This window comes from Amblyomma mixtum, chromosome 7 (assembly GCF_055824585.1).
Source record: "Amblyomma mixtum isolate Tamu chromosome 7, ASM5582458v1, whole genome shotgun sequence".
Lineage (NCBI taxonomy): Eukaryota > Metazoa > Arthropoda > Arachnida > Ixodida > Ixodidae > Amblyomma > Amblyomma mixtum.
Window position 1 is genome coordinate 39,178,184 of NC_143018.1, and position 19,166 is coordinate 39,197,349.

Consider the following 19,166-nt stretch of genomic DNA (forward strand, 5'->3'; position numbering starts at 1 on the left):
TTGAACTGCACAACCAGTCTGCTTGATTACTATTGGCCTTTCTCCCACCCTTTACGGCACTCTGCACGAAAATGAGTGAAGAAGGAGTAGCGCACTCCCTCTAGCGCACTCCGTTTTACAAAGGAGTGCGCTAAAGGACAACCTACTCCTTTTTTACTCCCATATAGGCGTGCGTTTGGTGTAACGCACTGGACGTTATTTCCTCGTTGCTGCTGCTTCCTTAGAGAGCCGTCACAAAGCTCCGGCTCTTCTCGCCAACCAGCAGCCGAACACCGCAGTTTTAGGTTGCGACGTACGAAAACGGCACTGATATATTTTTTTGCTGCTTGAGGAAAAAGTTCTCAATGAATACCGCTGTGACACGTTGTCTGAACTCGCCCCCTCTGTCGCGCTTATCGTCCGGAAAGTTCGCTCTACAACTTACTTCATTCCTAGCTCAAATGAAAAAAGGGGAAAAAAAAACGGAGAAATGAAGTAGTTAGCCGAAAGCTTCTATCGGGGGCAAGAGTATACTTATCTTCCGCCGTGAGTCGGGCCACAAAGATACCGTCTCTTGGCCGGAAATGCAACCGGAATTTCTTCTGTGGCGGCGAGCTTATCTGGCGGAGCGTTTATACGGTTGTCTGTGCGTGTTTGCGCCCGGCTCGAAATTGATGACGGCGCCGGGATCATTAGTTACGAGCGAAACTCTATTAACGAGTTTTCCTTGTGTCCCGCTGCACGCCAAATAGTTAGACAAGGGAGTGGGAGAGAGTTGAGGGAGGTCACGTATCGTGGAGCTTGCAACGCGAAACCATGCACGCAACAAGGAAATTGAGACACAGCCTCTCATTTTCCTGCTCTGCGTGTGTGTCGTTGAGCGCTGCAGTGTTTCTGCTACCGAGCCAACTATCCTGTACCGAAGCGCATTAAAGGCGCACCGACAACAAGACCATAGCATAGTCATGGCTTGGGCTACACTCGGATACAACTCAAGAACGAAGCGGCTTTTCCTCGTCGAAGGACCCCCTTACAGCCAATGGCGTCGGCCGGTTCTCATGATCCTTTCAGCGCGACAATTCAGGGAGTGGCAGATGAAAGCAGATACTCCTCTCCTTTCATGGGCGGGGATGGTTCGCTTCCGGCATTGTCGCGCCTCTCCCTGCATTGTTGCGCAGCAGGGCCACACGAATCGGCCGAAACCAATGGCTGGAAGGGGGATCCTTTCTGAGGGGGAAAAGCCGCTTCGTTCCTGAGTTGTATACGAATCCAGTGACACAACAGACCTAAAGTAAAGGGACGCTCTAATTAGAACTGCAACTATTGGTGTCGCCTATTGTTTTGTGTCGTCCACTTTGATGACAGACAGGACGTTTAGCGTTGGATCAACCAGTTCTGTTGCAGTTTTAACTCTAAATTTAATGGTATGGTACAATCGGCCCGATGAATACACGGACAAATGCTTAGGCACGCCAAAGGTCGCAAAAAAAAAAGGTGGAAGGGTTATAACGTAATTAAACTGAGTAGGCCTGGAAAGGAAGGAGTGCGAAAGCACCCCTTGCTTGAAAGGTACGAAAGGAACCTGAGGGTGCCAAGGTCAACACCAATGTCACCCTCCCATTACCTACAGCTGGCGCGCTACGCTCCTCCGAACTTACCCGAACTTACCCGAACTTACCCGAACTTACCCGAACTTATCCGAACTTATCCGAACTTACCCGAACTTATCCGAACTTATCCGAGTTACGCCGAGGCTTCACATAACATTTTCGGTCGGAACCGTGTCATGTAGTGTTTTCGCACTGGAGGAGCAGTGCATTGGTAGGTACAAGACGCCAGCAAAGCCACTTTCGGTTGAGGTGTTGGGAGGGGGGACAGGATCCGCATTCATACGACATTCCGCCGGTTTCGCAAGATTCGCTCGTGTTCATTTTGTATACTGTTTGGAGCTCGCGTTCGTTGAGTTATGTAAGGTGTTGTCGGACTGGAACTGCCCCGCATTCTAACGCCGCCGACCCCGACCCGGTTGCGCGTGGGCTGCTCGTTGGTATAAAAACAACGTTTCGTGTTTTCGTCCTTACGGCAGGTGGCGCTGGAGACGGTCCAAATTGAGGCGTTACGTAAAATAGCCGCTTAAGCGGCTGCCCGTGCGCCTTGGTAAACGCTAGGGCGTCGCCGCCCCGCGTGCGCGTGCTTTTTAGTGGGCATGCGTTATCCGCTCGTGTGTCGAAGAAATATTGCCTCCCGTCCGCTAACTCGCGGGCTGATATTTTCATTGAGGTTTGACTTCCGTGTTTTTGCCTTACAGAGGGCTGGGGTAACACAAATCCTGCATTGGCAGCGCAATAGAGACAAATTGGTGGTGTAGTTTCTTACTTGGGAGAGAGAGAGAAAAAGAACTGCTTAACGAATGAGCCTTGCAACGCGCTAGTATGTATGCCAGTGAACTATTATTACGCTGTTTGTGTATAACATTGATTCTTTGATACTGACTCTATGCCTACAGTTTATATACGTTGCCTTTTCTCGCGTGGTGGCTTTCTATTTTTAACTGTGCTGCCACCTGTCGTGCGGTGCAAGAAACATTCGGGCAGGACCGTCGTAAAGAAGACCAGCGAGTGCCTCTCGTGAGAAGGGCGGGTAATTTGCGGCGCAGTGTCGCACAAAACGCTGAAGTGAGTAACGTATAAGCTCGTTCAAAAATATGGCGGGCAATGAGCTTTGCCCGGTTAAAATTTCTCACTTACACAGCCCCCCTCCCCTCTCAGAGGTAGATTTGTAAGGTTGATATGAATGTGTTTGCCCCTTACATAAGTCGACAAGTTAAGGCGTATCGGTGCCCGCCGTTTAGAGCCATCGAACCCTCAAAATCCTCATCGAACGCTGCTGCTGCTGCGCTATTTCCGCGCATGCGCAAGCTGAGGCACGAAAAAAAAAATCGACGCCTCTTGTTGCGTAAGTCGTTTACCGGACGGTCGCGTCATATAGCGGCGCCCTAAAAGAGCGAGCGCGCGCGAGAGAGAGCGTGGCCATTGTTGTAGAACGCAACCGGAGGCGCTCCAGGAGCCTTGGAGAGATCGTGGCGGCCATTCGTCACTCCCGACGCGCCTCTGCTGGCGTCTCGCACGCCTTAATTACGGTAGCGCGCGGAGCCCTTAGCGTGGACGGCGTGGCGCTATAGTCCACCCACCAATTAGGCGTCGTAAATTAAATGGCGGCGTCCGAATGACACTCTCAATGGCTCTATTTGCATGCGCGCTATATGGCGCTAGCACCTTCCGCTGCTGGGCGCGGACCCTCCCCGGGCGCTCCGCGAATCGCAGTTTGTGAATGCCGTTCCGCATATTTAGTACCTTATCGTCTGCTTACTGTTGCACCTGCCGTCTGCGATAACGGTGTTGCGCAAGACGGTCGTCGTCTGCTAGCACCCCTGTAGCGAACGCAGAGCCCTGTTGCACACTTTTCTACAGAACTCTTCGATAATACATTATCACTTACGAAACTGCTCGTAGAGCCCGCGTAGAGCCCGCGTCTGAAGTCCGGGAGGTTAGATGGCAGCCGACTGTCACGCCACTTGTGGCGTTCAGACGAAGTGCTCAGCGCTGCTCGAGACGTGAATGTAGTAGAGAAATAACGTTTCCGAACGGCATCGGTAGCTGATGGCTCAGCTCATAGGTGGCGCTACTCTCTGTTAACGTCAGCGAAGTGGCCATGAGGAATAGACGGGTTTCACTACTGGAATTGTTCGCATTCTTCCCATGTCGTCTGCTTATGGCTGCACCTGTCATCAGCGTTAAACTGTGTATCTCAAAATGGAGCATATGGCTTTTCAAGCACAGCTACGCCGCGACGCTTCCCGGTTTGATTATTTTAATACGTTTTTAACTCCTCCACTGCATCAACTACTAGTGATTACATTATCTTAAGCTCGTGTAGAAATTAGCAAATCATTTTTAGGAGACGTTCTTGGAGAAAGTTAATAGTCTTACTAGTGAATAATCGTTTTCAACCTAGCGTAAGCTATAAACGAAGTTCGCAGTTTCCTGCCATACCTGCGACTGTGTGCCCAGTTCTGCTAAACGATCGCTGGTTGACTTCCGTCGCGCGAAGTTGTTTGTGGGTGCCTGAGAACGAAGGGAATTATGCTAGAAATGTTGGCATAAAGATTCATGCTTTCACAACCGGATAATGCATCCGGGGACGTAAGTGCACGGCGGCCTACCTGGGGCACGATCGTCTGCTACCGGTTTCTCCCATCGCAGATCGTCTGCTTCGCGCGAGGTGTGATGGAGCGGCGCCGGAGCCATCTGCGTTGCTGGCTCGAAGTCGGCGCTTATGAAATTCGGATGAGCCCGTGCCGAGGTTTTCGTAGCCGGATGAAAACGCAAGCATGCGATGGTGTTAAGGGCACACCGATAATGTGTGATCATTAGGCACGGGCCCGACTTATTCCAATCGGATGCACGATTGTCTTCCCTTCTATGTGCATGTATACGACAGCATCTCGCTCGCTTTTTGGTATTACACGGCTGTTCACCTTGGTTGCCGATAACCCCGCGCATATTCAGCCCAGGCGCCTAATTTGCCCCGATGGCTTCTTGCCCGGGGAGGGGGGGGGTGAATAGCTTTGTCGCCCTGTACAGACGTATGCCTTTGAGATGCTGATGAGCTTCGGCGAGAGCGGGCGGTCATGCGAGCTGTGGAATTGGCTAATGCTTTTCTTCGGGCGCGAAAGGTTCTCTGTAGCAAACGTTTCGCGCTTTGACGAGACACGCGTCGACGCGTACTCTCGTGTCGAGAGAGCGTTCGCGCGTCGTTTCTTTTGTGTCCTTAATTGCCCGCTCGTCGTCTGCGTCTCGCTTTCTGGCCATTCAGAGGGCGGTGCTTTTGAAATGCTAACGAAGCCTCGTTCTGCGAGACTGGAGACGTATAATCGCGTGATCAAGCGGAACAGGGAAGACGAGCAATTACTCTGTCACCGCGGGCACTTTACGAAAGCTCTGTAGCAGACGGTTTTCCAACCCGCCCCGTGTCGCTTGTTTCTCTCACGGTCGTCTGTCTGTTCGAGCGTCGTCTGCGAAGGTTCCCGTCGGGCGCCATAATGGTATTCACGTTCGCCGCCGTTGGACACGACCGAATTGCGTTAGCTTTTTCTTACTTGTTCTTCCGGTCGTATTCTTCGCTGCCGTTTGGTTACGGTAATGGGCTTCGCCTTTTTTTTTTTTTTGCTGTACTTTCTCTCATTGTGCTCTGTTATGCCGAAAGGACAAGTCGGCCTCCCCGCTGTTCGAAGCTACGTGTCTGAAAGCCGTGTGTGCGCGCGCGTGCTCGGCGGAGTTTACGAAGTGTTCCGGACAAAGCAAGGACGCGCGTTCCGCTGCCTACAAGGTCGTTGTCCTGAGATGCGTAATGGAAATAAGACGAGCCAAATGCGCTCTTCGATAAAGGAACGGTATGCCGTTCCCTGCAGGCTTTAGCTTCAGTGCCACTCTTACAGGGTGCGGGCAGTGGTCTGTTTACCCGCACCGCTGCGGAAGGCTGTAAATCGCCGTCTTCCAAATGCCATCTCTTCAGGGCAGACTGCAAACGGCAGTCTCCCAAAGGAAATCCATCAGGGTAGACTACAAACGGCAGACTCGCAAAGAAATTTTATCTATCAGGGCAGATGCCTAAAGGGTAAGATCCTAAAGGGCCAGATCCTAAAGGGCCAGATCCCAAAGGGCCAGATCCCAAAGGACTTAAATAAGTTTCCAAATCTTAGTGACCTATCCTGAGGAGTCGACCCTGAGGAGTCAACCCTTAGTGGCCAACTCTGAGGGACCAGCTCTTATGGGCCAGCTCTTATGGGCCAGTTCTTATGGGCCAGTTCTTATGGGCCAGCTGTTATGGGCCAGCTGTTATGGGCCAGCTCTTATGGGCCAGTTCTTATGGGCCAGTTCTTATGGGCCAGTTCTTATGGGCCAGTTCTTATGGGCCAGTTCTTATGGGCCAGTTCTTATGGGCCAGTTCTTAGGGGGCCAAATCTTAGGGGGCCAGTTCTTAGGGGGCCAAATCTTAGGGGGCAAGTTCTTAGGGGGCCAACTCTTAGGGGCCAACTCTTAGGGGCCAACTCTTAGGGGCCAACTCTTAGGGGGCCAACTCTTAGGGGCCAACTCTTAGGGGCCAACTCTTAGGGGCCAACTCTTAGGGGCCAACTCTTAGGGGCCAACTCTTAGGGGCCAACTCTTAGGGGCCAACTCTTAGGGGCCAACTCTTAGGGGCCAACTCTTAGGGGCCAACTCTTAGGGGCCAACTCTTAGGGGCCAACTCTTAGGGGCCAACTCTTAGGGGCCAACTCTTAGGGGCCAACTCTTAGGGGCCAACTCTTAGGGGCCAACTCCTAGGGACCAACTCCTCGGGGCCAGCATTTAGGCGCTCTTCATCTCTTAGATTCTCTAAAACGCATGGTGGTAGGCCAAAAGGAGGAGGCATACTGAGTGTTGTAGTGCAAGAAGGTTGGTCACGTGTCAGTGATTCTCGCATATTGCAGCTATACACGCACTCTTGTCTCAGGCTTCCGCCGCTAAAACCGATCGCGGCGTGTTGCATATCCCTTGAGATGGCTGCACTGTACAAATGGTCTTACTGTACAGAGGCGCAGTTGATGCGTTTCTGGAGCCATGACTGTCTGCCGGGGGCGCATGATATCATCATGTGCCTGTGCAGAAGCTTCGGCAGGCATTCCATGCACTATGCCTGGACTGTTTACGGACTGTGAGCCATTTTTTTTAGGGAGCAGCCATAGAGCGCGGCTCTTGCGCACAGTAGACACGCAACGCGCTTGGACTGCATCGAATCTCAATCGGATTACACAGTCACCCCCTTCCGCCAGTGTGCCTTCAGACTGGCTTCGCTATGGGAAGCCTAACTTTACTAATTAAAGAAAAGCGCATTTGTGTGCGCTGAACAAACACTCTCGAAGGAGGGTAACACTTTAATGAACGGTTGGGTAGAATTTCGATCGATTTCACTTTTTTGACGTGCACCATAATCAGGTACAGTCTTTGTCAAAAGTTTAGAACCCAGGGGGTTTGCTTCTAAGCCTCGCAGTGGGTCTCCTGTAACATTATTTGTAGTCCTACCCATTGAAGGAGGCAGGACCAGAGATCTTCTTACCTTCAGCAAATTTGGAGCGCTGGAGATGCATTACGAACCAGACAGTGTGCTTCAGAAGGAAACCTCCTGGGCTCCAAACTTTTGACAAAGGCTGTACCAGTACACGGACCTCACACAGCGATGGCTAAGCGAGAGATTTTCTAAACGGCGTCACAGTCGTAGTAAGCCGTAACAAAAACTACCCTGCTGATATGCTGTGCAGTGGAATGTTTTCCCGGGACCTGAGACAAAGTGCAGCCTCTGTAAAAAATATACAACCCAAAGGGCTTTCTTCTAAACCGTGTCTGTAGAAGTCTTAAGCTACGGTGTTGCGAGGACTAGGTTCCTCTCACCTCTAATGGCTTATTCCAGTCAGCGATCCGGAGCAAGTGTTCTTGCGCGAAACCGAGCAGCTTGTTTCAAAGTTTGATTTAGAGTGAGATCCTGACTCTGATAGGACCGCGACGGCATGATCCCTAGACTATTCTGCTCCTTCAGAGCTTCAGAGAACTGCTCCGGATCAGCGATTGGAATACGCCACAAGATGCTTTGATCCTGGCAGTGTACAACGATCTGAACGGCGTGACCAAGAACCGCAGCCCGTGTGCCGCATATGTTGGACATAGGCCGTCCACATGGACCGTGGCTGTGGGTGCGCTCGTGAATGTATGCCGTCTGTGGTCATGGGGACATTTCTCTGTGTATTGCGCAGATTGTCTGCGTTGCTATGCGCGGCCGGTCGTACTCAGTATTCTGACAAGCCTCGCCTTCGTCTCTGTTCTCTTTCCTTTAGGCTCCTCCCTACCGCGAACGAGGCCCGTGTTTCCCGAGCCCGTGCACACGGCGAGGCCGTCGCCGCTCTCCAGGACAAGGCGGCACGACGGGCCCACGATGGCCGGCAGCACGCGGTGGCGGGATGCCTCCAACTGCTCTTCCAGTCACTCGTTGCACTCCTCCCTGCCTCCCTCGAGTCGGTGGCGGCGGTCGTCGTGGCCCTCGGCTGGACCATCCCGAAGGCATCGCGGCCGCGACGACGACCCCGTACTGTGGCGCGTCGAAGAGGGACTCACGTTGCGCCTCTGGAGGGACTCGAGCCACGTGTCCCCTCGGATGGTGACGCTCCGCTACCGGGACGCCCCGGACGGCCAGGACGCCCGAGACCTGGTGCCGCTGGAAGACGACGACGGCGAGAACGCGGCGGACGGCGCTGACGACGTGCGCAGCTGTTTCTACTCGGGAGACGTGGTCGGAGAGCCCGGCTCCAAGGCGGTCGTCTCGCTCTGCAACGGAATGGTCAGTGCGGCCTCACTTTCTTGCACGGCGTGCGACGTCGCGGCGCGCGGAGTCGTGTGGAAGAAAGCGCTTCTTTGTAGGGGGGCGGAAAGACGACGTCTTTCCTTGTAGGTGATAAATTATCAAGATCTTATTGTTTATTTAATAGCAAGCTTATTGAGCTATCTTTGTCGAGTCGAGTAAGAGAACCTTATTTTGTGGTTCCAGAGAGACAGAGGCGTGAAAATGTTCTTTGACTGGTAAACAGTCGTTTACTTGCTGTTGCCACCGTCTTCATTCATAATTCTCATTTGGTCTAGCAGTGTTAAAACGTCCGCCATTTTTGCCCCCTTCCTCTGACGCGGTCAGGTACGTTTATCGTATGGTTAACCTTGACACCATCGGACGGCGTAGCAAACACTATAGGGCGTCGCCCGTATCGGCCTGTCTGGTCAGCACTTCCTCGTAACGTACCAATTACATGTGCGAAGCGTTCTTGGGGTTGGGGCGCTTGAAGTTTGAAGACATCCGGGGCCTCCCACGGGGGATGCGTACACGAGGGATATGGCGGATTGACGGCGACTGCGTGAGAAAGTGAGACTTCTTGGGTGGGGGGCAAGCTGGAGGTGGCGTCACTTCGTTGCTTGAAGGAAATTAGCGCCACAAAAGAGACACATATATGAAAGAGGACACACATGCACTCACTGCTTAGAGCTTAGTATCTCTTCTCTCATGTGTTCGTCTCTTTGTCTCCCAAGTTCCTCTCTAGGACCCGCGGGAAAACGGGCCTTAGGCAGCTGGAAAAGTTCAGGGTGTCACGCATCTGTGGGGCTCCGTGTGTGGGTTAACAGGGAGACGAAAGACTTGCCGCAGTGCCTCCGGCGCAGTGGGGTTACTGAACACCCCGCGCGTTACGCGCGCCGTGCCGGCGTTGCTTGGAAGGTCCGCTGTGTATACGAGCCCGCGCCGAGTCAACGAAGGTCAACCGCTCCGAGCAAGCGGGTCGGTGCGCATTGAAGACTATTACCGCGCACGGGGTTGATGATTGTGCTCACGTGGTGCGGTCGAGGAAGGAAGAAGGATGGTCGACAGTACGTCGGCCCCGCCAGCGCGTCAGCCGTTGCGCTTCCTCGTACTTTTGGTTTTTTTTTTTCGCTGTCAACTGGTGCGAAGTGTCGCTAATCCATCTGTGTTTTTGTCGCAATACGGCGACAGCCGTGTAGACTATCTGGGTTGATCTATTGTGCCGCCATGGCGCAAGGCCGTGCGTTGTCACGTGCTCCTCGTTACGCTTCGTTGCTGCGCAGACTTCGCCCCAGTTTTTTGTTGGAAAGACGCTACAAAGGTTTCCGCTTGGGGCTTCAAGTTGAAGCTGATGTTATTGGTTGAGAATGTTATCATAGTTGCGCGTGTAGCTAGCGCAGAGTAAAAATGGCTCGTGTCCCCCCCCCCCCCCCCCCCCCCCTCCCCTCCTTTTTTTTCGAATTCATGGCCGCTTAAATAGAGAATGACAGTTCCCGCATGTATGAGCATTAAGCCAGTAAATCTGTACCGTAATATTGTTAAAGCGGAGCTTGTGTCCCCTCCATTTTTTTTAGGTTTTGAGAGCGTACCTTTCGCCGCCAATGACCGCTCTGTAAAGAATCTAATCGATTACCTTCCCTGTTCACTGGTGGGGTTCAGTTTGAGGTCGGGTTGACAGTTAAAACGCTTTGACTTTTATACAGGGGCCCCTCGATTAAGGAAGCTTGTGTCACCGTCGGCGTCGTAGTGTTACGCAACGCATTAAAACCCTTTGTTTACTGGCAGTCCGAGGCGAATTTTTGCCCTCTTGAGGAACATTTTCTGCATTTCCCCTGTGGCTGGGCCTGCACGGGACGTGAGTAGAAATTTAACATGACACGCCGTAGATAGTCTTCAGGCTGTTTATACGGACCGTCTATCGAAATTTGCGCAGCAGCGAGCGGGATGATGATGTAGGTGGGGAGTATTAGGATCGGGTGAGCGTGGTCGGGCCGGAGAAGGGACGAGGAAGGCGGGAGACGGGGTTACGAGTAGAAAACAAGGAAAGAAGAAGTTTATGCAGGAATATTTACATTATTTACAACAAAGGGTAACTGAGAAGGACTCCAGTGTAAGAGAACTTCTCCAGGAGTCAACAGGAGTGCTCTGGAGTCTCAAAACAACTTCCCGTTAAAAAGTCTTCGTATTCCCCAGATCCCTGACTGGGGAATAAACTTCGAACAATGACATCCAATCAGATGGACAGTGGTGGACACTGTTGATACCGCCCACGGCAGGGGCGGCGCTGGGCCGTGGGGCTCTCTCGCAGCTCGGTGATGGGAGAGGGTAGAGGCTCAGTAATTAAACACTGCTGTCTTTCACTCAGCACACCACCACTCTGTCCGTTGACCCGAAGGTCGACTCGGCCACGGGACGCCGCCATCGTCGCCGCATCTTCGGCCTTCGCCGGTCAGGGTCCGCTGCCTTAATCCACTTAGGCAGGAGGGGACCGCGAGCTGCCTTAATCCACCCAAACCCAAACCCAACAGGAGATGTAGGCTGCTATCACTGTCACTCCTCCAATCCAGGAAAGGGCGAAAGCGCTCGCTAGCTCGCCCTCACGCTCCTTGAGACCTTGACCAAATTTTCTCGAATTATTTTCTCATTTGTCTATAAAGTCGTTCGCGGTGTACAGCATCGGTGCTTAATGGCAACACCTCCTGCACAACTACCGCGCCCACCGCTCCCCCTCCGCTATACGTCGCCGCCCCGTGTGTCTCAGCGGCTCGCGGCAAACGCCCTCTGCCGCCATTCCAATTTCCGCACGGTCATTGCGCGCCCCCGAAGTGGCCCGAGTATTAATGGAGCGGCTCGGAAACACGTCTCGACAAGCCGGGTGTGGTGGCTGTACAGTCAGGGGGCAGCGAGGCCGAAGCACGGGCGCATTCCCCACCGCTGGTCGGTCGTGCACGTCGCTTGTCCTGGACCAAGTGCGCGTTGTAGCGAGCTGGCTGTGTTTTAGGCAGGCGGAGAGGGCGTGGGCGCGCAGAGGTCGCTGTGCTTCGCCTGGATGGCTCTTTTGTGCATGTGGTCACTTTCGAAAGGAATGCTGGCGCTCCTCCGCGGAAGTTGTCCAGAAGCTGCAATCGGTGCGTTGCTCTTGAAACTTGAGTAACAGAACGTGGCGTCAGATGAATTCCAAATCAGTGGCGGTGTGTTCCTCATTATTCGGTCTATACCCGCGCATGCCAGAACTCCTTGGGCGTCAAACGCCGTGCAAGGGGGTGGGGCCCCTGTGGATACGCAAGCCAGATCAGAGGCATAGAACTATCTTTAAGGGCTGCAGCTCTAGCTTGTAGCTGCGCATCTCACTGTTAGTTGAGAGTTCTGGTTGTCCATGAGGTATTAGGCCGGAAGCCGCTGAATCAACGCACACCCACTTTCAGTAGTACGGGACATTAAGTGCAACGTCGAAAAACACAAGAAATTTTCTGTGCCCACAACAGATATTCCTGTAGTATTTTGGGACCCGACAACAGCAGGTTTTTCTGCAGTATTGTGCAGTCTCCGGTCATAACGACAGAGTCGCTCCTGCCGTGACAGCAGGCATCTTCGCAACATTACTGGAAAATTTCTCGGTACGACAGGGCGATAAAATGTCTTGTATTTTGGGACCGGCTGCGTCGTGTGGCAGAGCCCATATATGGACATTTGTGTTGCCTCTTCCATATATATATGGAAGAGTGCCTGCCAGCAACCGTCGAATTCTCAAGCCGCGTGGCTGCAGTGCGCTTGAAAAACTCGGTGGACGGGAGGGAATGAAATAGTCGCCTATCAGAGTGGCCGCCGCGATTCGGCCCGAGTGCTTGGTTTTCGGGGGGCTCGGCTTCCAATCTGCCGGATACAGTGTATCCAGCTGCGCCTGACGTAGTGCTGCTGCTGATGCCCCCTGCTCGCATCCGCAACGAACGACCCTTCCACACTCTTCCCCATCTCTCGTATTTCTCTTTTCTGCCTAGCGAAGACGCCGTCTAGTAATGTGGACCTATGGCGCGAGATAGAAGGGGTGCCAGTTGCCGGTAAAGTTGGAAAAGGAAGGAGCGGCGAGGGGCTTTTAAGCAGGAAACGGCGGTGCTATATTCGTCGACAAGGCGGAGGGGACGTGCGCCGCTTTGCACTTTCCTGCTTCGGCACGTGGGATTAAGTAAAGCGTGCATAACGTGGAAAAGAAAGCTCCTATTTAATCCTACGTATAGCCCCGCCGCGGTGGCTCAGTGGTTACGGCGCTCGTCTGCTGACACGAAAGGCGCGGGTTCGATCCCGGCTGCGGCGGCTGAATTTCGATGGAGGCGAAATTCTAGAGGCCCGTGCACTGTGCGATGTCAGTGCACGTTAAAGAACCCCAGGTGGTCGAAATTTCCGGAGCCCTCCACTACGGCGTCCCTCATAGCCTGAGTCGCTCTGGGACGTTAAACCACAATAAACCAAACCAAACCTTAATCCTACGTATACCCATACCAACAGCTTGTGTTGGTGTAGGCGTTGTCTCCTCTTTGGCCTGGTGGCGATTTTGGATCCTTTTTTTTTTCCTCGTGAAAGCGGAAAATGTAGCCGGATGTAGATATCAAGAAATAGGCCCGTGTAAAGGAGGGCAGAGCTCTGTCGTGAAGGCAGTGAAGAGCTCGCCAGGGAAGCCATCTTACCCGCTGATACGACAGCCAGATGTCCCTTTTCGAGAGAGCTTTTGTTCATGATTTTCTCTCGCTTGAAGGGGCGTTATGAGAGCATTTGACCTATTTCTGTTCACGTTGAAAGTTGTCCACATACGTGAATATTTGAGATGGCAGTTTGTTTTCAAAACCAAATTTGAAAATCATGCAGCGTACAAAGGCATATGATTTGGCTAAGCCAGAAAGCCAAATTTTAAAACGAGATGTGTAGTACATTCACTGTTCCGCATACTGTCTCGCTGCAGTTACTAAAGAGCTAAGCACAGTGTGGATAATTTTGGATTAAAAGGCGTATACCTTGCGTAACCCTATAAAAAATTGCCAGTTGCTTAGCTCTGCTATGCCAGGATATAAGTAGCCTGAGGTGAGGGCGAGGTGTCCACATCTTGGTGGACACCTGAACCAGAGGGAAGGCGCATAACTGCCCTCTTGGAACAGTGGACACCACAACCGTGCTTTAAGCTAAGTGGTGGTAGTGACAGGTGTGCGCTGCATGCGTTGGCATTGACAACGTTGTGCCAGAAACGCGGCGCTGAAGCCATGGGCCATCGGCGTTCATTGTGTTCATTGGCGTTGGCGTTGTCAACGTTTTACACTCCGATCATTTTAAGCAAAGGAAGGCGAGCGCTCGCGGCGAGGCACGCCAGGGGTGGTATTCTGCCGGTGTCGCCTTTTGCGACATGTCGCATATGGGCGGGGCCTAAAAAAGTGCTTACAGATGCTCGAAGAAACGGAAAAAGCCGCCGGCACTTTCGTCTGCGGTGCATTCATTCACTCCGAGAAGCGGCAATTTACCACTGCTGATTCACTAGCAGCAGTAGTTTCGTATCTTTTATAGCAAGAATATTTGCCATCACATGACGTCTAATGTTCAAAAAAACATTTGCAAATTTAATATAAACTCGCTTTACTTCATTTAAGTCTATAAAACACCGCGAAAAAGCTCCAAATCTATTTTTCTTTCGTTCCGGATGGTTGTGCTAGGTTTCGGCTGCGTTTCGGGCAGTTGCAGACGGTAGCAGTGTAGCTGGAGGTGCCATTAGGCTTGCGCGCTCCAGAATCGAGAGCGTATCTAAAAAACTAGGCTGAATTGCAGCTTAAACTTTATCGTCGAAGCAAGGTAAGTCATAGCGAAAAGTAACAACACCAGTAGTTGCCGGTAAACATGCCGACCGGAATCGCAAGGACTGCTGAATTGGCTGAAGCGGGCGGCTCTCGCTTGAAAGGACGTCGCCATGTTTTCACGCCAAAGGCGCAAAAGCCGCAACTGCCGATTGCGTTCGTACGCTAACGGTAGCCCGTCGCCCGCGCGAATCGCTTCAGCGCATTCCGTTGTTCGACTAAGCGTAGTAAATTGGGGCGACGTCACGACGACGTAGCAGGAAGGCGGATCCGTGTTGTCACGCCGCCGTCACCGCGGCTCGAGCCAATCAGCGAAGTGCGACTGCGACATGTCGCAAAAGGCGACACCGGGAGAATACCACCCCAGCTGTGCGTAGTGACGTCACTTGTTCCTCGCGCATGCGCAGCACGGCTCTCCAGGAGCCACGCGAAACTGCTCAACCTCGGCCAACCTCGGCAACATTAACTCAAAGAACCTATATGGAGAACATGTGAAAAGTTCTGGCGTAAGAGAGGATTACTCTGCTCCAGTCCTTGTTTGTACAGGGTCATTGCATGCGGCAACGTCCGTGCTCACGAGTGTGATGGAGCATTGCCCTACCGCGACCACTGTTAAACCTACTCTGCTCCTGTTCTGGACGACAGTAGAAGCCTCCGAGTTAGTGGGCGCCCCTCCGCTTCCATAAGAAGCGAGCGTTACTGCATGGAAGGAACCCGCAGAGGAGCAGCAGTGGATGACTTAACTGTCGTTTTGCTCAAGTTGCCGCGGGTCTATTCGCAGCCAAGCTATCACTGTCGCTCCTTTCCCACCCGAAAGTGACGACAGAGCCAGTCGGTCCCAAAATACAAAAACTTTCTGTCGTCGCGTCTTAAAGTCAGAATTTTCTGTGACATTGTAAGGCTGCTGAGGTCGCGACAGAGCGTTTTTTCGCGGCGACAGGCGACTGCGGAAGACACCAGAATGCGCTGTCTTTACGATAAGAATTCTCGTCGTGAGGTGATTTCAAATCCCAGCGTATTAAAAGGATACATCTGTAGTGAGGACAGAAACTTTTCTATTCTGTTGCTGAACTCGACCGCATTGAAAGAAGGTAGAGATCTGAGGATTCTCGTTGATCTTTGTCGGTACGACTCTCTCCCGGCATTGTAGCACGAACCCGTCCTGGAGTCCTTTCAGTGGCCGCCTAATTGCAGGCCGCGTTCTTCGGTAATGCGCATGCTTATGCCATGAAACGTTCAAAAATTGCTCTCGATTACGAACGAAGCCTCTTTCCATTCCACCCACCCTCTTGGCCAGCGACCTTGGAAGAGGAACCGTGTCCCGAGGCGTGCAGTTCTCCTTGCACAAGGGTCGCCCAGAGGGCGCCGCGCTCTTCGGCTGTCGGCGTCTGCGAGGCGGTGATTTACGGCCCGCCTCCCGTCGTCTCTCACGCTGGCGACCCCTGGAGGGGGGCGACCGAACCAAACAACGGGACGCTCTCTCTGGTCGCAGTGTGTGGTGGCGGGCGCTAAGGTACACAAACTACGCGACCGAGTATACTCGACGGATAGATACGTGCAGTCTACTCCCTCGATTCCATTACCCGCTCTCTCTCTCACCAAAGCAATCACCCTCATCATTCTGTACCCCTCCTTTCCACCTTACTGTATCGTTTTATTATGCTCTGCAAGCGTGTCCAAAAGAAAAAAAAGAAGCATCCGTATTGTCGTGGTGGGCGGTGTAGTCTACGACTCTCTCGTCGTGCGATTGGTGGTGCTTCTATAGCAACTTTCAAGAGCGAAATTTAGGAGGTCACGTCGCCACTGGAGAGGAGTGTGTAAATTGAGGGGAAGGGCAAGGAGGACACAAGGAGCAGGGAGAAAGTGAACCATTACGTAACAAGAGCGAAATATTGCCGGAGGGGGGGTTGGGGGGCTCACTGGAGGTGGAGACAGCGGTGGTCTTTGTTTAGACAGCACGTAAGTGGTTTCTCTCGCCTTTCACTTTTTCTTGCCCTCTCTGTTTTTGCTCTTGTTAACCTTTTTTTCCCATTCATCTGTTGGCTTTCGTTGTTCGTGCTGCGTCTGTGTGACGCCTGGCGTCGTTTCTTCTTCGTGGTCTGCGGAGCCGAACGAGTTTTGTTTGTTCGACGGCCTCGTATCCAGAGGCTGTAAATCTCTCCTCGAAGCACGCCTCTCTTTTCCCACCCTCTCCTCCTCTTCTTCGAGGATAGTCCGGCTTCTCTTTCCGCTGACTTCGAGTGCGTCCGCTGATTCATCTCGCAACGAAAGGCCCGTCTCGCATCGCAATTACCTGCTCGTTTCTTTTTTTTTAATTTTTTTCGAACGTTTCGTGCGACCGACGTGTTCCATCCTGTTTCACCTGTTGAGAGGCGACAATGCGATACCTGTCCGCGCGGTTAACAATCGAGCTTACGTGTTCTGGATTCCAGACAGCTAGCTTGGTTTGAATGAAATCGCGGACTGTATGCAGACATGTACAGAGGGTGAACGCTTGTCTAGAACACGTTCTGGGCGTGTTTCGGGATGAACACACGATATCTAGCGATAGCCTTTGGTTAATAATGGTGTGGATGTAAGCATGTACAGTTCGCCTTATAAGATTTCATTGTCATTTTTTGCCATCCTGCTCGCAGTCGCTTTGGGAGCAGCGGAACACACAGTTCGGTTGTTCTAGGAATGTGTTTTGCGCTCTGTTCTCAGAGTTTCATGTTCTTGGTAGCGTCCACTTTATCCCGGACGGCTTCCAGAAACCCTGCCTCGTAGAAATTGTTTGACGGAACTTTAGAAATTTTCCTCATTCACAATTTCCTTGCATTCCTTCACCTGATGTCGAGCTTTCGGTCTCTTGAGCGACTCGGTGCCTGATAAGGCGCTGATAAGGATAAGGCCTTTCTCAACTTTGTAATCTCTTTCAACGTAACTTTGTCCCCCTGTTCTCTACCGACTTCGTCTTGCTTATTTATGCAATTGTCTTCGGGAAGCCATCCTTGCTGGAATGCGATCCGGGAATGCGTGTCTGACGCATGGGTTCCTTCGCCAGGACTTGTGAGCAGATTGGTACTCGACTCTGAGCCTCTCATTCATTTTACTTAACAATCTATTAATTTTTCTTGGCGTCACTGGCGTCCTTTTAGTTAGTTTTGTTTCGCTTTACAAAAGTGTTCATAACTTGGCTTATAGACCTAGCACTTCTAGGCAGTGTGTACATATCTAATAATTCTAGTCCTTGTACTTCTTACCTTCTTAGCCACAATAAAAATTCACAGGGACACCTAATTGATTTGTGTGTTGGCAGTGCTATAGCTTTACAACCTGTTGTGCCTTTACCGAAAGTGACGTCACTTGCCACCAGCCAATGGGAATTATCCGGTCTGGTGACGTCGCTCCCTCTCAACCAATGGGCGAATTTTATGATTATAACGGCTCATTTTGGCCCCATGGGACATCTAATGCTTTTGCATTACTATCATAACCTAGTATTCGGCGCATTATGGGCTATCCCACTAATTCACCGCCGAAGTCAAATGCTACGCGCTACCATTACAAGGAAAGTCATTCGTTTTAGCTGAGTGTGTCCAGTAACTCTTCCATGGCCTGGGGGTGAGAACAGACCTTGTCTTTCTAGCAGAAGAGGTGAAAGAAGGAAGAAGAAAAGAAAAGAAAGAAGAAAAAGAAGGAGGAACAGATATCCATCTGCCCCTAGAGCAGCCGTTTTCTTCTTACTTTTCACGCATTCAGCATCATCTTCAATTTACCACCTTCGCGTAATTGAAGGTTGTCCGCCATGCGTCTTAACCGTCCCTCCCCTTCGGAGACAGGGTTCGTCTTTGTGCGCTTGGCGGTTACCGGGGCCGGTATAATTGGCACGTTCTCGAGAGGCAGCGAACTTTTTAAAAACTCCGCCGTCCCCTGCTCGTGCGACCGAAGGCACGCCCACCGAATTGACTCCCCCCACTAAATCTGCCCGCGCGGGGAGCGACTCCGAGTGCCGAAGCAGGTGCGTCAGTAAATATCAAGGGCGAGGCACAGGCCGTTCTGAAACTTGTTGAACGGACTTTGCGGCAGCTGGCAGACAGCCTCTGTGCACGGTTTATGTATCGTTTGAAGCGGTCTCGCCGAAAGAACGAAGCTATGCGGGTGCAACGTGCTCATGAAAAACAAAAACAAAACGAGCTATAATGAAAACAGTAAAAGGTGCAGCGGAGTTCAGCAACGGGTAAGGAAAGGCTGTCATTACCGCTTTCACGGTTGGGTAAATAATTTAATCTAAACTATCCGCCGTGAGGTAAGCGCGGCTGGCGCCTTTATGGCTGAGCAAATAGTTTAGTCTAATTTCCTGGGTGTGCCGTAGTAGTCTTAATTACGCGTGATATCTTCTGCGCGCCTTGGGAAATTTCCTTCGTGTTTCAAGGCGGTGTCTGTACCCGAGACTTTATCTAAGCCCTCTGTAGTCATGTCGTCTATGATGGACTTAGGGTCAGGAGGGCCATGTATACCACAAGGAGCGAATGTGGACGATGGTGTTAATAATGATACTCGCCTAATTTGTTGGGGTTTGCGAATAACTTTTTCGAATAGAATACAAACAGTGTAGTTAAAAACAATCGAATACGAATCGAATAATTATGGAACCGAATCGAGTATCTTCATGGATACTCTTACTTAAAATTTGTCGAACAGTCGAATTAAACTATGTCGACCCTTATTTGAACTTCTGAACTGTTCGAAAACTTGAAACCACATTCGATTCATTTCGAACAATTTTGAGAACGGAATATTCAGTTCGCTCAGTGAATCGAATTAAAGGATTTTAGATTCTCTATTCGAAAGTTTCGAATATTCTCGCACGCTTCTAAAATAATGATTGGTTACTCGCAAATTAAAGGCCCCGTATCTGTATCATTATTGGCGTACGCCTGAACC

The 19,166-nt window shown here is 51.7% G+C and overlaps 1 protein-coding gene across 4 annotated transcripts in view; it reads left to right on the forward strand.

Annotated features, from left to right (window-relative positions):
* Positions 1-19,166, forward strand: part of AdamTS-A (ADAM metallopeptidase with thrombospondin type 1 motif A) — a 394,663-nt gene that overhangs the window by 137,860 nt on the left and 237,637 nt on the right. For all 4 annotated transcript variants that reach the window (XM_089552346.1, XM_089552347.1, XM_089552348.1 and 1 more), the window contains one exon: positions 7,907-8,406. In XM_089552346.1, coding sequence (XP_089408472.1) covers positions 7,907-8,406 — 500 coding nt within the window. The remainder of the gene's footprint in view (positions 1-7,906; positions 8,407-19,166) is intronic.